A 20,635-nucleotide genomic window follows, 5' to 3' on the forward strand; every position below is an offset into this window, starting at 1 on the left:
AGAGATAGAGAGAGAGTGTCTGAGGGCATAAATGATATATGCCAATTTGAGTAGAGAACAAGAGAGGAAGAGTAAATGAGGCAGGGTAAAAGTTCCTCTCTTCACCTGTCATGTGAAATTAAAGTCACAGCTTGTCAAAATAAGTTTTATAACATATATAGCCACACTTTGGCGATACAATTTGCAATTGTGCATGCTGGTGTGAGCATTAAGTGAGACACATATGCACACTGGATGGATTATCCCTGCCCCATGGGACATTTCTTGCCCTTAAATGTAGTTCTGTGGACAACAACCACGACTAAGGCAAAGCACTCAATTTAGCACAGGCCTGCTCTCACACCAGTGACTAATGTCGAAACGGCACTACCCATCCGGGATCTGCTTACCAACATTGTGTCAGTCTGTACTTTTGTTTAATTTTTTACAAAATAAAGACAGTCATTTCATTATCTGTGCCAAAGAGCTCGGGGGAAAAGAGCGATGATGTCTAAATCTTCTGCTGACAATGATTGACAGTTGTGGTCTTTCATTTTTATCGAGAGATCACTAAAGATCTGCTAGATATCTTACAGGAGCTTATGTTTCGTGAACATTTACTTGTCAACACAACACAGTTTGTTACACTGAGTGTTGCCACTCTTTTTTTCTCCAAACTGGCCAAAGCAGAGGATTTTCACTTGTGCTTCGTATTGCCAGAGCTCAGTTTTATGCCAATTAGGGGCAGTGCCTGAAGCATCTTACCTTCTGCATTAGAGGGATTAGAGGGGTTAAAAGTCAGGTGCTGAGGCGAGGAGGCCTGGGGAAGGGAGGAGATATGGGGAGGTGGATGTAGAGGAGGACTACTGTAGAGTGGGGCACTCACACCGCAGGTAGAGGGAGGAAAGTCAACAAGGCAGAAAGTTGGAAAACATTTGTGAATGTGTGTGTGTTAGGTTCTGTCAAGACCATGTGAAAGTGAGGGCTCATCACAATTAGCAAGGAGTCTGCGTGAGTGAGAGAACTCAAGATCACAAATCTTTCCTCTGTCAGAGTTTAAGGCTTCAGCATGCCCCTCATCAGGTGCTGCGCAGCAGGGGAGCGTTCACTGGTGAAGGACCAAGAGCCCCCCTTCAAAGAGGGGTCTTAAATAAAAACCCCAGCTTCAAGGGCCTCAGCCTCACACATCAATGCTGACCCAGCGGTATGCAGAGGCAAACCCCAGCCCGCGCGCCTGCCAAACTAAATTGAAGAAGAGCTTGCCGATGCAGCCAAATGATGCGTTCAGAAGAACCACTTCAAAACCTTGCATAAATATACACACACATGCGAAGGGAGCTGAAGGCTTGGGAGTGCCCCTGCTTGAGCGCAAAACCCCAAAGAACTGCCGTCCTCTGTGTCCTCAGATACACACACACACATGCTCACTGTCATATTTTGCCTCTTTGTCTATCTCTAAATCAGATGAATCAAAGAAACTACTCTCTAAAGCTTTACATTTAATCCCGATATTTTTTTTAACCTTGTCACTCTGGTTGGAAAATCAGCAAAAAGCCCAAAAAATCCACCAAACTAAACTAAACCTAAACTAAATCCTGTGAAGGATTGAGGGAGAGGAGCAGATTGAGAGACAGATGGAGAATGAGAGAGCATGAGAGGGAGGATGCTCATGCCAGAAAGTCACCACAAATTGCTGCATTTCAGTGGGCCTGTAAAAAAAAGAGAAACAGCTCTTAATCTAAGGTTGTAATTACCTCTGGCCAGCACTGTAATTAGGAAATGAGCCTTGAACCAGATATTGCTGGGCAAGAGCATAGCAAGGGCACACACACACACACACATACACACACACACACACACACACACACACACACACACACACACACAGAGAGGATTAGTATTCAAATATTTAACCACTGACTTTAGCATTAACGTTTTACTGATTCAGGTCTTTGTGAGACCTTTGTCACAAAGTGGTGACATTCAGACACGCTTTGATGTACAGTAGGCACGCCGTACATACAAACCTACACGTACGCGCAGAGCCACTCTCTTGCAGTACATCATTCAACGTCAAGTTCTCTGGTCCACTTTTGCTTAATGTCTATTTCTGTTGCAGCAAGGGACACAAATAGTGTTGTTATCGGCTGCTGTCCGCACCGTGAGAGCAAGCAGCCTGTGAGAGAGAAAATCAGTGCATGTATACGTGCACATGCCTGCATGTGTGCATCCGAATGCCGCTGCGTAACAGCCCCAATCTCAATCACTCAACGCCGCAATTAACAGCCAAACGGTTGTGACAGTGCCACAAGTCACAGCTTGTCGTGGTGTACATATTGAAAATACAAGAAGCACAGTAAATATCAAGCAAGGCAACACACCTACAGCAAAACAGGAATCTTTTCTCTTTTTATTCCACCAGTCCTCTACAGGTTTAGAGTTTGGACTGATGTCTGGAGGTATAATTTGGACAAATTGTTTGCAGTTTTAGATGATGCCACTACAAAGTCGGTTCCAACATTAATGCCAGTCTGCTTAGCTCTGTTCTGCTTTGGGAAAGATTAAACCAGATGGGGGAAGAAAAAAAAGGGAGTGACGCAGAAAGAATAGGAGAAGCAGAGAAGGAGAGGAGTAGGAGAAGGAAGAGGCAATATTTATGTTTAACAGACGAACACAGAGGAAGAAAGAAAATTATAGTGGACAGAAAGGCTGAAAAACATCAGGCCTCTAAAAAAGGAAAGACAAAAATAGCTCCTTCAAAAGAGAATAAATACAAAAGTAAACCAATAACGGTAAGAGAGACCACAAGAGACTGGCAGGTTAAAAGATACTACCAATGATTTGGCATTGCGCAGTCCGCACAAATTAAAGACCAAATGCATCATGGAAAGATGTGGAGAAGATGGCCTCAGCTATTACAGCATACCAAGACAGGGATATTATTGTAGAGTTTTGTCCTTTAAAAACGTACTACATTTATTCATGAAGCTAAACGGTAAAGATGATTTGCATCTATTTTGAGTGCAGAGTTTAAAATCTAAATATATTAACAGTGCATTGGAGGGATTGTCCGAAAGGGAGACACAATGACCCCAGGAAACTGGGTCACACAGTAGTTAGACACAGAAGATGGTCAGTCTCCTCTAACCTGTACAGATTAGTGAAATGCAAAATAACCCAACATTATGCAAAGAAAAAACCTCACAAAAGGCTCTGTGCAATTTAGCAAAACACCCCGCAGACAAGTAAACACAAAGATGCTGAGGGGAGCAAAAGTCTTGCAGGTCAGCGAGGCAAACCTTGAAGTTGGTATACGCAAAGTGAAGTTATAGGTGTTACACAGGTACAGCACGTGGTATGTTCCTCTGTTTGCATCCGTCACAGACTGTTTGACTCAGAGCTTAGCTATATATGGCTTCAAAACAATGCTTAGCAGAAACATTCATGAAGAGTGAGTCCAGTGTCTTTAGTATGAATAGGTGTATAGTTAAGAATCTGTCTGTGCTGTTGAAATTGGACAGATACTGTGTGCAACTCAGCTAATGATGTCTAAAACGGTGTTATGACCATGACTTATATTAAGTTGCTCTTGACCAAAAGTCTCCCAATAACAAAACATCTTTCAAGTTTCCTAAAACCAATTCATATTTATGATCCCATTACCACGCTCAAAAATATACATTAAAAACTAGTTCAATACTAGTTATCAGTGTATTCATTCAAAGCAACAAACACATGGAGTCACGCACAAACCATTCTGTGGTCATGGATTATGAGATGCTATTCAACAAAAACACACAAACAGTGTGGTCAATTTGGGCCCTGCTGGCTAACGTAAAAGATGGTCTTGACTTTAATTAAAAAACTGAGACCTTGTTTCACAGGGTTAGCTTTTAGTTAAGTAAAAACTTCATACAGTACCTGCTTTGAAATACTAATAAAACCATTATATTCAATCAAATGTTTGACTTTGTAGGTAAGGTTAATATAACTTTTATCTTCATAAACAGTGTGAGATGGTTAATGTTGCAGATCATACCAGAAACTAAACACACACACAAACACACACACACTCTTTCTCTTGGGCGGCTGATGGGCTGAAACTACTGGACAAGGAGCTGACAGAGTGGAGAGTGGTCGGCTTGCATTCTTCCTCTCACACTCTGTCCTTCTCTTATGCTGCCACACGGCCTGCCAGCTCAGCACGCTCCCGCACACAGCTGGAATCCAACCAATTAACAGGGGAAAAAAAAAAACTTCCTGTTTTGCTTGCGGACCATTAACAATGCCTGGCAGGGGAGGTTTGGATTCAAAATAAGTGGAGAGAAAGAAAAGATTGCAACATATTTGGCTAATAGGTACAACTTTCTTGTTGTTTCCAGGAACAGAAGACCTTTAACAAAGAAAGTGGAGTGAGGCTAGAGGAGGAAGCTCGTTCACTGGGTGAGTTTACATCAAGAACAGGTTTGCATCATAATCCAAAAGAACTAAAACGGTTGTTTAGTGTAGTATGTATACTGTTGGCAGTCCAAATTGTGTTAACTGTAACACTCTGCTTCCTCAATAGGGCGGGCGGACACACGCACACGCACACACATAAAGCCTTTAATAGAGTGAGGTTGCAGAGAGAGGGAAAAGGAAAGGAGGTTTGAGTTCATCATGCCTGTCTGGTTGCCTAAGTTATGGCGGAAATGAGTAGCATGTAGAGTTCTCAGTAAACTTTTAAACCTCTACAGTTTGTATGTGTGATATGTAGAGCTATGTTAGGATTAAAAAAATTAATTAAACTATGACTGTAACCTGTTTTTAAAGATGTATGTCTTCAGTAGGAAGAGGGGGCATGAGCTGCTCAGTATGTAGTCTCTCTACAAAAGACGTTTGAAATATTGCTGCAATATCTGCCGCAAATACCTTTTAAAAAGGTCACATTTTGTCTGTTTAAGAGATACATAGCCAGAACTTTGTTTGAACAATAAAAAACAATACTAATACCCCCTTTATATGTTGGGGTACGGGCATATCATTGCGTCACTGGGGAACACTGTTGCTCAGACTTTTCCCACACACACAGACACAGACACAGACAAACACACACACACACACACATCACACACACATACACACACACACACACACACACACACACACACACACACACCTACTGACCCCTTACCCTTGGTCCTGCCTCATTCATGTGTTGTGCTAGTTGTCAATGAGGTGTGACAGGAACTGTGTAGGCTTGTAAAGACACACATGCACAGGACAAGACAGTAGCCTTGGTCCTCTGGACGCACACCCCTGCTCTCGCTAATTGCCTTACAACTCCTGCACCTCTCTCAGCTCAGTCATCCATCAGGGAAAACAGAGAAGTGGTGATGCAGATTTCTTCTTCTGTGGTTGTTTTTCCGGCCATGCACACATTCCTCAGGTTAAGGAATTTGCACATAGTGTATCTGCTTTCTTGCTACATATGATTTGCTTTTTCAATGCCAACATACGCACAGGCTCTGTTTTTGACTTAATCCTGGAGTTTGACTACAAAGCTGGTACATACTATAATGAATTGTGCGATGAACATGTAGTTAAATATGAGAGCGTTCCGAGGTTCTGAATCAAAACCAAATGTTTGGCCTGTGTTTCCCATTAAATAAAAGCTGTAGCTGTGTGTCAACTTTCAGACGTGAAGGTTAAAAACAGCATGAACACAACTTCCCCGTTGCTCATTAACGCCCCGACACCGTGGCAACTGTGTTTAATTGTTAGTTAATAATGTTAATATTTAAATCTAAAAGCAAACATGGAAGAGCAAACAAGGGTGCTTCATCTCTCTCTCTCTCTCACACACACACTCACAAACACACACACAAACACACACACACTTCTGTGATACAGGTCAGCTCAGGAATCTACTGTACTCAGTTAAAACGCATATAAACGGATGTGAAAGCAAACAAACTGCTCTTTATATAGACAAATTGCTATTCACTGCTAGAATAACAGCATCATTCATTCCCTTGCTCTTTCTGTACGTGGCAGTCTGACAGGTTGTCTCAGGCTCTTTGTATACAACTACCCCATAGGGCACAGACATACAGACACAAATCTTGTCCACTGCAGGCATAGATCTCCCTCCTAACAAATGGAGGTTTGCATGTTTTGTCCCTTTTAGTTCAAAGCACGTACTTTACATCCCTGTTCAATATTCTACAAACCCTTCTGCTGTATTTTTAGTCATTTGAATATGTTTTTTCTACCATTCCAGACATCCATTGGTTTCCATTAATTTCCATACAGTACAAAAACCTACTAAAAGACTGTTAAAACTTGCTCGATTTGTAAACACAAAGTCGGCATTGATTTCTGTCCAAATTAAATCATTGTTATGAAGTAATGAATCCAGACAAGGTTGTGTGTGATGGTTTCCACAAGTTTCATGAGTCTGCTCATACATTTTCCTACTATATGGAAATGAATGGAAACCAGCGGCAGTCTGCAATGGCAAAAAACAGTTACATCCCACATAAAGTAAATTAACAATTTTAATTAAACATAATCTATTGTTTAAGAGCTAAAACGAGATAAAACTGTGATATGGTTCTTTAAAGAGGAGCACTATGTGGAATAAATGGACACAATAGGCCTGGGGTGGAGTTTGTCTTTGCTTAGTGTACTTCTCTGTAAGATTGTGTAAGTTTTAATGATAAGTCTCCATGCAGATCATACATCATAGGCAGATCATGCTGCTAAGATATGGCAATTAGTAGTAGTTCATATTTTCTTGATTTGAATGATGTAAGAAATGCACAAGCAGCGCGCTGGATTGTTGCATTCAGCAGATTTAAGCAGTCCGTGTACTCACAGCCTGAAAGGAAAAGGAGGTTACAGAGGCCTCCCTTGTTTATTCCTCCACTTCTGTCACTACCCTCCTCCTCTTTCTTCTCCCTCGCCTTGTTTGTTCTATGATTAATCTTCTGTGCACCTGCTGCAGGCAAATTGTAGAGTGGGGGGTCAATGTTGATGTCTTAATAAACTGTTGCTGATGGGTGTCTAGACTAGCTGAGCTGGCAGGACTTACCTGTTTAATCAGTGGAGTATGCAGGTGAATTTGATAATCAAACTAGGGATTAAAGACTGGCGTTGGCTCATGGGGTCCTGTCATTTATCTGTGAAATCTTACGATAACAACATCGAGAGAGGCATTCAATGTCAGCCCTACTTCACAATGAAACATGAGAATTTTATAGAAAACATGAGGAAATAACTGTTCCCCAGCTTAGCAAAAGAAACAAGTGAATGACACATTTAATCAAACCAGATGTGTGTCCAAGAAGATTCTTTGATTATCTTAAAGAAATTGCACTGGGGTAGCAATACTGTTAAGAACAAGTCAACTGTCTTCAGGAGGTACAGGCAGGGCAACCGAGGCCATGGGGGAGGGGCATGTCAGTGTGTTGGGGGCAGAGGAACTGTTCTGCTTGACAGCTGGTTTGTCAGCTATCTCTCCCGGTGCTGGCGCGGTAACAACACAGGCAGCAGTTTCACAATAAATTCCTTTGTGACATCAGCAGCAGTGATCTCCAGTTCACATTTATCTTGTGTGTATGACACATGTCTGTGTTTTTTTTATTATTAGGAGGAAAAAGCCTGTAGGCCAGAAAGACAAGAAAAATCACAAACGGTAATTCTTAGAAAAAGAGAGGGTGTGAGGCTGGGGGCTTGAAAAACAGGTAGCACTGTACAATGCCTTCAAATGAAGATTGTGGTATAGAAAAAAATTGGGAAAGTTCCAGTTTCCACGGATTTCCAGTACATGTACAACTAAATATGGACATGGCTCAATCCATCCATGACAACATGGACTACCAAACCTGTCGAGAGTAATTGTGAACAACAAACTCATTTGTCAAATGAGTCAGTTCACTATAAAAATCACTTGCTTTCTTCCCCTACCTGACCTAACAACGGTCTTTATTGCCATGTATGTCAACTGAATCTCACACTAAGAGGATGTGCTCTGTAAGATGCAAATAGGAAATTCTTCTTTCAATCTTTCTTGAGATTGAAAAATTGAGACCTTGCTGGATGTAGAAAGAACAAAATATAACAAATGATGTGTACATCTTGTTCTTTAGCTACTGTATCTGCACAGTCCAATTTAAAAGCTGTCTTGTGCTAAGGAATTGGTATTTCCAAGTCTACAAGTTTCTACGCTGAACTGCAGTTTAACAAGGTAAATAAGTTGGTATTTACCTGTCAGACCTATAACACGGCCCTGAGTTTCTGTTTACCAACCCATTATTTTAGCCTTGAGCTCTAACAAGGTCCTTAATCTAATGAACATTTTGACAGCTACATAGTTGTCATGTGGCCCTGCAGGGCTGTTCATCAGATTCCACTCATACTCTTGCCAGCTACATGAACAAACCTGAGAGAAAAGAAAGAGGTGAGCAGAGGAGCAATGGTATGACAGGGTGACAAGGTGAAGACAGTGATTTTAGAAATAGTTGCAATGGGTCAAATAACAGTGGCACCTTTTAGACCAGGGCGCTTCTGTACAGGTTAAACTTCAGTGTTTTGACAGAAATGCTGTCAAACTATTCCATAGAATCAGTCGAGACCTATTTAAATTCCTGCAAGCCAGAGAAGATACTCAGATACATTTTTCAACAGTATGTTCAAGTGGAAAGATGAAACGCACAGACAAACAAGCAGGCCGATGGACAATATGTGAGTGCTTCCTCAGAGAGTACGTGTGACACTGTTGTCTATAAAGGATAGTCAGCCTGCCAGTCAGCCGGTCTGACAGTCATTCAGTCGGCCCGCCTGCCTGCCAGCCTGCCTGCCGTCTGACTCATACACACCCTCTGATTTAGTTTAATTTGAACTCTTCCACAGCGCTGTTGCAACAAAGGAAAGAAACCGCAATATCCAACGTGGCCTGGAGACTAACAATGATAGTTTAAGGATGATGTACAAAGACGTCCTGACAATAACAGAAAAACTTCCACATTCTCTTTTCATCAGTGATATAAGAAAGGTGCACATTTTCAAGCTTGAAAAAATAAACATTCGGTATTTCACATGAGGTAGATATAGATCAGGTGGCCAGGTGACAAACTAGCATTGCAGTCATGTTGGAGCTGGAAAGAATGTCAGACGGGTAGGCAGAGTGTGCACATCACTCCGGGCTTGTGGCTGGCTGACTGATAAAACTGGTCCATCCAGCCACTTCTAACACACACACACACACACACACAAACCACATACACACACACACACACACACACACACACACACGTGCCCTTATCAGGAGGACAAAGCTCTGGCAGTCAGCACGCCAGACAGTACAATGAAGTTTTGATTCTGGGAGGAGGTGTGCACAGGACATGAAGGCACAAGCCAAGGCCTGGAGAGAGTCCAGCTTTGTGACACTAGGATGTCATATTTACCACATCCTGGTGATGTGGTCCTTTTGGACTCATCAGATCATGACTTCTGCAGTGGTGTGGTTTGCTGCTTTGTTTGAGAATCCCTTGTAAGTGTAACTTACTTGGCAATAAATACAATTCCGATTTTAATAAAAAAGTGAAGATAAACATGAGAGCAAGAGGGAGTAGTAGAGTTAAGCGAAAAAGGTGTTTGTGTCTCTGTGCCACTCGACCGTGACGGATTCAAAGCAGGTCAAAGATACTCAGCAGAATATTGGGTTAATGTTACCGACAGCATAGGGAGGCACAAGACTGACATTCGTTGTTGGTGCAAAAACCAGAGAAAAATGAGAAAACAGATGAGGGCCCATGTTGTCAGTGGTGCACTAGAAATGCTTTGTGCCTGTGTAATGTGAGAGTGCTGTGGTGAAGATCTCAGACAGAGGCGTTGTGACTGTGACCTAAATGACTGTCCCAAGAGGTCACAGGGCAGGGCAAACTGATAAAAGACGCGTGTCAGTGTTGAGACTTCGCTTACTGGGCAAAACAAGAGGACACTGTGTGTAAACTGAGAGAGAGAAGGGGAGAAGAAGAGAGACCACATCAGATTACGCATTCTCTGTCTCCCCTCATGTGTGCCTTCATAAAAACAAAATCAAGTCTATCATCTACTACATCCGTAATATCCTTCGGCCATAACACAAAAGGAAATGGTCCACATTTCCTTTTAGGACTCACAGTGCCTGACCTCTTTGCTTAAAAGCTCAGGGGAAGCAGGGCGAAAGGGCAGAGTTGCTGTTGCAGAGTCCCACTTCTGGTCTAGTCGGGCTGCCCAGCTGTCCATCTCAGCCTGCTTCCATTTCCCTCTCGCCTGCTCACTGCTCAGAGACAAGAGTGTGCAACTGGCTAAGGCTGGAGCTTTTGGCGCAGGTCGCATCATTTACTCAGACACACTCCAGAGGTTTTGGGTTTCATGTTGCCCTGGAGGAGTGGAGAAAGCACCTGTTGTGGAGACGGAGACCAGAAAGCTTCAGGTGTACTTGTTTGTAACCAGAGCTGGGTGTATGGCTGTGTCAAACACGACCTGTTATCTGTGTTGTCTGGGCCAGAGTTGCAACTGAGGACACAGAAAACTGAACAACAGTGGGAACATTAATCTAAGCTTGGCCTCTGACCTCAAGGAGTCGCTCTATGCCTCATAGGCTTTGTTGTCGTTAAGACTGATGCTCGCTGATCAGATGAACTAAGCAGAGTAATTTCAGTTTGGCTACAGGTTTCTTTTTTTCATTTTGTGTTAAGATTTTACAATTAAACATAGTTTTTACTACTGACTTGGATTAAAAAACAAAAAAAAACACAGAATTGTCCTGTATCCCTCCTTGTGCAGCTATAGGATATATAAGATATATACACTGTTTTTGAGAGTTTTACTATTTCACTACCCTTCCATTCACCCCTGGACTGTATATTATCCTCTCTTTCAAGTCTTCCAGCTGCAGGCGCTGATGGTAGGGCGTCACACTGTCCTTATAAGCAGGCCTGGTCAAATGCATAAATTCTGAGATGAAAAGTTTTGCCTTTCACACCGATGATAAGCTTTTTTTTTTTACAACTCATTTAGATGTGCAGAATGTATGGGGCAAGCAGAATAAACTGAAGGAAGGCATAAGAAAACTTAAGTCTAGGAGGCAGCCCAACAGGAACCTGACTGTTAAGTTGCTGTTTGTGGTCATTTAAAAAAACAACCTTTAGACATCAATCAGCACTGGCACAGCTGATGCACAATGGATGTGACTATTACAGGGTATTTTCTTGTGGTCAGGATGAAATCAGTTGGAAACTTTTGTTTGTGCAGCACATTGTAAATGTATTCTCTTATGTCCCCTTATCCCCCGCCCCTCCTACCACCACAAAGCATAGCAATGATATTGTGGCTTCAAGAGGAGTATTGCCAGTGACAGACATACAACTATCATCCTTCTTTAATTCCACGTCCTCTTCTTTCATCTTGATCTTCATCTTTCATCTATGTGAATATGGGAGTCTGTGTTAGGAGTGGGCCTTTGTCTTCTCATAGGGTCAGGGTTTGAAAGATAAGAGAGAGAGAATTGACATCTTTAATGGGAGTATGCTCTCTGTAGTGTGCAGCCTTATCCCCTTACTGGGACTTGGCGTAGTGCCCCCCTGTAGTCTCTGGCCCAGCCTATTAAATTATGCCAGTGCACAGAGAGCTGTGGCTCCTCCACACCCATACACACAACACAATTTTCTTCTCCTTCTTGTACCCTTCATCGCCCCTTAGTATTGGCCTTTAGCTCTGAAGATGAGGGCTCTTGATGCTTGGCCTGCCGGGATTTAATTGCTGAAGCCCACTTCACCCTCCCGAAGCCAGGTCTTTTCCACCTCTCCACCCCAGTGCCCCATACTAACTGAAACCTGCTTTTGTCTCTGCTGTTCCCCTGCTTTTCTTTTCTTTTCCTACTCATCTCAGACAGAAAGAAAAAGCGGGATAAGAAGTGAGCCGAGGGAAAGAGAAAATGCTTTTCTTCCTTTTGCCCCTTCTTATTGCCTCTTTAATTTTTCTTTTTTACGGGAGTGACCATGTATTTCAGTTAGAGTTGCGCAAGGACGTTCCCATGCTTCTCAGTATTTTCTCCTTCTGTTTCAGCCCCTCGGGTTATTCCACATACTCATCAGCCAACACGTTTTATTCTACTAAAACCTACAAATCTAGACTCAAGCATAAAGAAAAAAACAAAACATGAAATAAACAATTGTTATATAAAATATCTGGTCATAAAGATATTTTTACGTATAAGCATCATAATTAATCCAATCCATCGTCTGTTTATACATCCTAAAAGACTCCGCTAATCTTAAAATTCCAAGCAAGTGAGAAACACAAGCTGACTTTTCCAAACTCAGCTGCTGCCTGTCTCAGGAATGTCTCAACAAGCGCGCAGGGGAGAGAAAAAGGAAATTACAACTCAAGAGATGAGGAGAAGGGCAAGAAGGGAAGGGGGGCATTCCTCCTTGAGGGCGATGACAAGCCTGTCTTTCTACTATCTCTCTCGGACCCTCCACCTGCACTCACTTCAAAACACTTAAGTTAAAGCCACACAGCACACAGTATGTGGATGCATGCAGTTGTGACACCACAATTGCACCATATCTTACCCACTAATAAGACCTGCATATGTCACTCATATCCAGAAAGAAAGAACACAGGAGAATCCAACCAAGCCAAGCTTCAATTTATCTGTGATCTGGCAGAATTTACTAAATAAACCCTTCCTCCTCCATATCCAACACAGTTTCTCCTCCACTGGGTTATCAGATGTGCCTGGCCCAGTTTGGAATGAGGCACACTCAAATAAACATTCTGCCCCGGGGATCTACATTGGAATCACCACGTTGAGTTTCTAAGAAAAATATTCTTACTTTTATCTTGCTCTCCTCTCATGGCTGCCTGGATGTTGTGTATGTTCTGGCACCGGATCCTTATAGTGGTCTCTGGCCCCAATATAATGTGCCAAAGTCTCTATATCTCCGGAAGGGATTCAGACACATACAGTACATGCGTGGTACTTCTCTTAGATGAACAGTAAAGTGCATGCAGCATTTGTTCTCAACAGGCACTACATAAAGTATGTGTGTACACTCTCTTTTACACACATATACAGTATCCTGAAACTGTAATGCTGCACCCCACACACAGTGATGATATGAAAACCTAAGACCATCGGAGTACGATCCAGCTGCTGCTTGATTCTCCCTAACCCCTTCATCTCCTGTTTATCTTCTCAAATCCTTTTGTATTCACTTGTTCTGTACACATACGCAGCACGGCAGCCTCAATTTCTCTCATCATGATCATTTCTGAGCCCTGTAATGAAACCTGCCTTTTTCCCTGTGACTATTGTTTAAAGGTGTTGGCCATTCTACGAACATATGAATCTAGATCTAACAATTATGTTTATAACGTAAATATAACGTTTTATTTTCAACAGGAGCAAATTAAATACTCTTACATTGGACTTCTCCCCAGCCACTAAGGCATGACCCAAATGTCTGTATACATGTATTTAATGACCTGTTAAAGTGAATTCCCCCAAGCGCTGTGTGTAAGTTATGAGTTAACTGCAACCCTTCACCTCTGCTGCTCATTTAGCTGTAGCCGACAGCAAACTGTCGCCATCAGATGTTTCGTTACTTTCCGGACAAGGTTATCCATAAACAGTTGCAACACTAAGCGGGTCCAACTTTGTTGCATGGCTGCCAAAGTTCAGGTGGTTTTTGTGCTGTTAGCAGGTGCTGACTCTGAAAACTAGTTAACTGATTTGTTCAATCAAGTCTTGAAGTTTGAGTAGTGTCATGTTATTGACATCTGGCACAACAGAATAACATTTCTGCCCTGTCTGAAAGAGTTACCTGAATAATAAGATTAATGTGTTGGCCGTGGGGTTCAGGCAAACGCTATGATTACTTTTAGTTTATACGTTGGAGCAGGAACAATAAGACATTTGGGAATCTTTCCAAGGCAGTTGCGATCTCAAGGGAGGAGCGAAATGAAAAGTATGCTGAAAGAGATGGAAAATAAATGCCATAGCTGTGGTGTGATGAGATGATACCCTTCCTACGCCTCTCTGATGCACCTTAAAACCCTTGATCTTCTCTCCAAGTTCTGAAATTCAAGACAGTGATATTTTTGGAAAGAAAATGTTTAATTTAACGTGAAAGGAAAGAGCAGTGAATGGATTTTAAAAAGGATACATTATTTAAGTTGGCAACAGCACTGATGCTACTGTAACATACATTTAGATTAAGTTAAAAAAAGAAAAAAAAAAGTATTAACAGAAGTGGCATTAACACCAATGAGTAAATGAAACAAAACCTACAGCAATTTTGAAATAGATGAGAAAAAGATATGCATTTATTTCCCAACATGTATGATTACTGACCACAACACTCTCAGATTCTGGTATAAACAAGAAGAGATCGTAAAAGAGCAACTATGCTTCTAGAGCCTTTGTTGTATCTTCTAGAGATACAATGTTTGCATATTTAATATTATATATAAATATAAAGCAAATTCTTGTGCAATGGGCCCGACCTTAAGTAATGTAGTTTAAGAAAAGAATGTTCTCTATGTGCTCCATCTGTATAAAAGTAAGTCACACAGACTTGGCTTCTCATTCAAGTTTTTTTGCAGTGAAGACATCAACAACAACCCCATATAAGGCCCTGACGTAAGCTCCGTCAAGCATTCAAGTTGACAAACGTACAGTGCTTGTGGGCATAATAAATGTTCAGAAAGGTTTTGAATTATTAAACCATTCACTACCCTTGCTCTCAATCAATGAACTTAAATCATGACAATAACTAAAATAATTGCTGTACACCAGGGCAATATTGATTGTATTTAAGCAAATCCGGCCAGAGTGCCTCTATTTAAGGATTATGGACAAAGAAATGCTTTCAATTGAAAAAAGGAAGACAAAAAGCTGTAAAGAAGAGAAATGGTTAACAGATAGAGATGTTGACTCTTCCTCCCAAGGCCGTCTCACTCGATAGAGGATGATAAACCGCCACACAGACTCTTGTCGGAAACTAGTTTCTTCTTTATCTCCCCTCATTCCTTTACTTTCCATCATTGCTTCCCTCCTTTTCAGCCCTTTCAAATACTGTGTTGACGCTCTACCGGGGCTCAGATGAAATAATCTTGGCGAAATTAAATCACAGTAACAGATCTTTCTGATGATCCAGTACTCTTTTTTTAGTCTACATAGTGTATATTTCCCCCAGTGTTACAGACAATTCTCTGGCAAGCAGCATTGGCCGTCAGTCTGCATAATGACAACATAGAAAGCGTGTGTTATTTGTATTACGTCTACGGTTAGGGAAGCAGCTCTTTGCTATTGGTGAAGCTCCTCTCCAAGTTTAGAACGCCACAAAGTAAATCACCCACAGATGCATGGCCACGTGAAGCATGGCAGACATGCAGCCAAACAAAGTTGACACAATATGGTTGTATGAAACTGGAAATACTAGAGCAGCGTTTATGGTAAATCATTGAGGGCATGTGTGAAACTTTTCATTGTTTCAGTGTCTCTGGAGAGACAGAAAAACATTCAAAGCCACTCCATGTTTTCACTTTGATACATAATCTCAGAAACGAAACAAGTTAGATTTGTTCATTGCTGCCGTGTCTGCGTGTTTCATAGGCTATGAAGTCTGTCATAAACATAGGGAGAACAGTTAACTGTGACCCCAGTACAACCACAGTAAATGCAGTACAGTAAATAGCAGTGGGTGGGCGGCTTACAAATATAAACCCTTTGATTTACAAACACCAGCACACATTATCTCATTCATATATATATATGCGTGCGTGCGTGCGTGCGTATGTGTAGCCATCAATAGGATGATCATAAGGAGGGAAACAAATGTTTTGGCATCCTGCAATAATACTCTCTATTACACAGATCATTGCATGAAGAATGTGGCACTCCTTAGCCAGAAAAGTGTGGCAAGACGCCACTATGTCAACTTTTCTTTGAATTTAGCAGAAAAGTCCCTCTAAAGCCTGGGGTCACAGCTACGGTCCTATTGTTTGAGAGACCTTGTGACAAAAGACTGCCTTTGATCCCTGGCTATGCATAGTTAAATCTTTGATAGTAATCTCACCCTTTGAAACACATTATAGAACCAGACAGTGCATCAATAGCTGACCAAGGCTGGCTTAAAAACTAGACGATATAAGGAGAAAATATGCTTTCTTAAAGGAATTTCAACATTCTGCTATTTCTTGGTGCAACACCTTAATGCTTCTGAACTCAAACATGGCCCTTGCAATATTGTGATTTGTATGTTGTTTACAATCAGCATTTACTGTAAATTTCTCTGACTGATTATGCAGTTCATTGACAGTTTATATGTTCTCTTGTTTTAGGCTGAACATTGAAAGACAAATAGCCTTCATCATGAAGGTCTTTCTCACTCCGCTGATGCCCTTTCTACTCTTCCTCATCCTTCTTGATGGCACCTTGTCCAGCGACTGCCCAGAGGACTGTTCCTGTTCCATGCCAGAATCCATCTTTTGTTTCCAGAGACGCTCCTCTACTATGCCCAAGGGAGTGCACCCATCCACAAAAAGTCTCTACCTCTTTGCCAACGGCATTGAGGGCTTAACAACTGAGGACTTTGATGGTCTGGAGGACCTGGAGATGCTGGACCTCAGTCAAAATAAATTGACAGAACTTACGGATAGGGTGTTTGAACCTTTGACCTCTTTGAGAAACCTGGACTTGTCATCCAACCAGATCACCCACATTTCAGAGGAATGCTTCCAGGGTATGGCACAGCTTGAGCGACTTTATTTGTATAGTAATCATATCGAGACCATCCACCCTGCAGCATTTAATGGCTTAGAGCACTTGCTGGAACTCAAGCTGCAGGGCAACCAGTTGACATCCCTGCCTGCTCTCTCAATGCCTCGACTACTGCTGCTGGACCTTCGCTTTAATGTCTTACCCACCTTGGGTCATTCAGACCTCCAGACCCCAAACCTAGAGTCACTCAAATTGGGTGGTGTGGGGCTCCTCAGCTTAAATAAGGAGCTTATGGGTAGTCTAAAGAACCTCCATGAACTTGACATCTCAGGAAACCAACTTGAGTCCTTCCCGTCAGCACTCAAAGAGACCCAGGGGCTGATTCACCTCAGCCTGGCTGGAAACCCGATGGGTCCTCTTAAGGTTCAGGACCTGCAGAACCTTGGAGAGCTACAGGAGTTGGACATTAGCAGCCTCAGTTTGCAGGGACTCCCGGAAGAAATTTCCCAGCTCTTACCCCACCTAAGAAAACTCACAGTAGCAGAGAACCCATTCAACTGTCTCTGTACCTTAGCATGGTTCCCAAGATGGCTGAGAGCCCAGAGTATTACCCTGGAAAGAACAGAGGAGACCCGCTGCCATTTCCCACCTATCAATGCTGGAAAGGTAATGGAAAGACTGGAGCATAGGGATTTTGGCTGTCCTACTACAACTACAGTCCCCACTAGTACTGTCAAAACTACTACTACCCTGCCTGTTCCTGTCACCACCCTCCCAAGTACCACTAGAGCTATTCCAGTCCCCAGGGCCAGTGACGACCCCACTAACAAAGAGAATACATTTGCCTTACCCCCTGTCCCCGCATCCCCCAGTAGCAGCAGCATGGACCCAGATGGGGAGCAGCATTTCTGTCCCCCTCACACCTGTGTGAATGGGGGTACTTGTCGTTTGGACCAGCATGGTCAGGTAGAATGTACCTGTCCACATGGCACATCTGGCATGTATTGTGAAGTTCAAAACAATCATCCACCTTCACCACCTAAAGCGAACATCCCCATGGCAACTGTCAGTGTAGATGCACCAGACATCAGCTCACATCAAGCAACCACAACCTCAGTCCTGCTGGACCTCCACCGCTACATTGAAATGCGGCCTTACATCCGTGGAATCCGCCTGACCTACCGCAATCTCTCTGGGCCAGACCGCAGGCCAATTCAACTCAGCCTGCCAGCATCTTTCCCAGAGTACAGACTCAGAGGCCTGAAGCCCAACTCCACCTACACTGTGTGTGCCAGTCCACTAGGTGCCCCTAGTGGCATAGACAGGGTCTGTACTGAGGCCCAAACGGCTGCTGAAAGTGTCAGGGGCCCTGATGCACAATTTGACGACCAGAGGTTGACCACGATGCTAGTGCCTGCAATTGCCATCTTGCTACTGCTGGTACTGATAGCAATAGCAGTTGGAGTGGTATGCTATCTTCGCAGGAAGAGGGCCAAGGACCACCTGGACCTAGACTGTGAGCCCTCCCAGCTGGAGTTGGATGGAGTGAAGGCTGATATGGACAACGGGGAACTGCCTCAGAAACAGCCCCAACGTATGGTCCCTGAACCTGTTGTTCAGAATGGCAATCTGGAATATGAGGTGTTGCTACTACAGGATCACTGTACATCAAATAACAATATGACTTCACACAAGCCTTCCTACTTTTGACACCTGGCTTTGATTACACAGACCTAAATGAGTATTTGAACTATTCAGCTCTTTTTTCCCACTGGTGAAATACAAAGAGCAGCAGAACAGCAAATGCTGTTGTGAAAATGGAGGATATAGTATGAACCAGCCAACAAGCGAAGGAGAAACTGGACATACAATATATTTAACTCAAGGCCCCTTGGTTGTCTAAGTAGACATTAAACAAGTTCAAAAACATTTGTCTGGACTTTAAACAGCATTGAAAGGGCCTCTACTCCATTTACAAGCTGTATCCTGCTTCAATAATATTTCTTCATTCACACTGCTGGAATGGCAACCTCTCAGCTCACATGAGTTGATGCTAGGACTGATGGTGTGTTGTCATTGGCTGAAACCTAGGGTTAAGGGACATACTGACCTCAGGCCTTCCTTTATTTGCTCATAAAGGAGAGTGCACTGAAATGGGGTTGTGCTGCCCTTTACCTACCGCAACAGCCCAACTAAACACTGTCAGCAATTGTTTTTGCTGCGTGTTGTAACACTACTACCCCAAAAGGGATCAGTGCTTGCTGTGAATGACCTTTAAGACACTAAATGAAGTTGTGCAGAAAAAAAGCTTCATGCTTGTATTGCTTTATTTGGCTCTAAAACACTTTTTTGTTTTGTATGCATTTGTTTTTTTTTATACCCGTGTCTTTATGTTCATTTTTATTGTGCAACATTGTGGCTGTTAACAGCCCTTTATACCCTTCACCCCCACCTCTTGTGACTAACAGACAAAACAGCAGATTAAAATCTTTGAAGATTAAATTTTGTTTGGTACCAGCAAAGTCAATCAAAGGGCTTTGCCCCCAGAATGTCAGACAGTCTAAGTAGATGTGAGTCTGGACAGGCACTAAATCCCCCTTCTCCTACTGATGCCCTCAGCCTGCTTTGCCATCACAAAGGAAGAAGGTAAGCAGGATTACAACGGTACTGTACAGAGGGAAGCAGTTGACTGAACCCCTTTCTGTTTCAGTTTCAACCAGTGTAGAGCTTTCCTTAATTGCAGTAAATACTCACGTGACTACACTAAAGCAAAAGAGGACTTCAGAGACATTATTTATTATTTATATTCCCTGGAAGGGAAACTCAGTTTTATCCCTAAACCACAATTCACATACACAATCCTACTTGGCCAGGCCCACAACAAGCAAATAGTGGTTGTGTATTGTGTTTCTCTAGAGTAAAAATAGCCCGCTTGGTGTAATGCTCTGCACAATTTTACTTTGGCAAGAAGGGTCCCAGTTTTGATCACATGCACCTAAGCCAGATGCACGAGAGAAGCACACTTGATAGTGTTTATATTGTTTTATGAGATCCAAATCGGTGAATTTAGGGAAAAGAAGGACTCAAAGTAGCCATTTGTGTGTGTGTGTGTGTGTGTGTGTGTGTGTGTGTGTGTGTGTGTGTGTGTAATCTGTCAACTTCAGTGATAATGCAAGTATGTGTTCCGTCTAGTGCCAAGACCTGCAGACATCAAGCTACTATCAGTAATCCCCCCCACCCCCCATCTTCCTGCATGGCTAGGAGCACATTAAGCCCCAAAAAAACACTACCTTAAGGCAAACACACCAAAGACACAAATGTGAATGTCTGTTATGTTACCTACCTACAGTATTCCCAGCACACAATTAACAGTTCTCTGCTGACAAGATGCCTCGAGAACCCACACAAACAAACAATCAAGCAATGTAACTGGAATTATTGTCTGTAAAATAGAATACATTGAAGATAACCAAAAGTATTTTCGATGTGATTGTTAATTTTTCCCTGTTTATTTTGGGAAGCTCTTTGTTTTCATTCGTTGTTTTTTTTAATTCTGTAAACCTATTTGTGAAAAAAGTGATGTTATCATTAAATGAATATCCAAATATGAAACGGACAAGTTGTCTTTTTTGTAGTTTCCACCTTTTTCTTGTGAGAGGAAGGATTAGATTGAAAGGCAAAGGGGGGATTATGTTTGTTATTAACTTCCCTTCCCTTGTAAGCCATCACTCAACAAGGTGAGGGGAGAGATCACAGTAGGGGGAGTCCAGGAAAGAGAAAGAGAAGGGAACAAAATGAAGGTATAATTATGCTGGATATTATAATCACCCACACATTCGTCAATGCATGTGTACATGTGCCAATTAATTTCAATAGTTAAACAGTGCCAAGCATCTA

At 42.4% G+C, this 20,635-nt stretch overlaps 2 protein-coding genes across 3 annotated transcripts in view; one reads left to right on the forward strand and one right to left on the reverse strand.

The window, feature by feature from the left end:
* The window catches only part of vasnb (vasorin b), a 23,232-nt gene extending 2,889 nt beyond the window's left edge, over positions 1-20,343 (forward strand). The window contains exons 2-3 of the mRNA XM_034894389.1: positions 4,362-4,422; positions 16,360-20,343. Coding sequence (XP_034750280.1) covers positions 16,391-18,448 — 2,058 coding nt within the window. The 5' untranslated portion in view covers positions 4,362-4,422; positions 16,360-16,390 and the 3' untranslated portion in view covers positions 18,449-20,343. The remainder of the gene's footprint in view (positions 1-4,361; positions 4,423-16,359) is intronic.
* coro7 (coronin 7) overlaps positions 1-20,635 on the reverse strand; it is a 105,138-nt gene that overhangs the window by 32,005 nt on the left and 52,498 nt on the right. The window lies entirely within an intron of this gene.

The sequence above is a fragment of the Etheostoma cragini genome, chromosome 15, assembly GCF_013103735.1.
Source record: "Etheostoma cragini isolate CJK2018 chromosome 15, CSU_Ecrag_1.0, whole genome shotgun sequence".
Lineage (NCBI taxonomy): Eukaryota > Metazoa > Chordata > Actinopteri > Perciformes > Percidae > Etheostoma > Etheostoma cragini.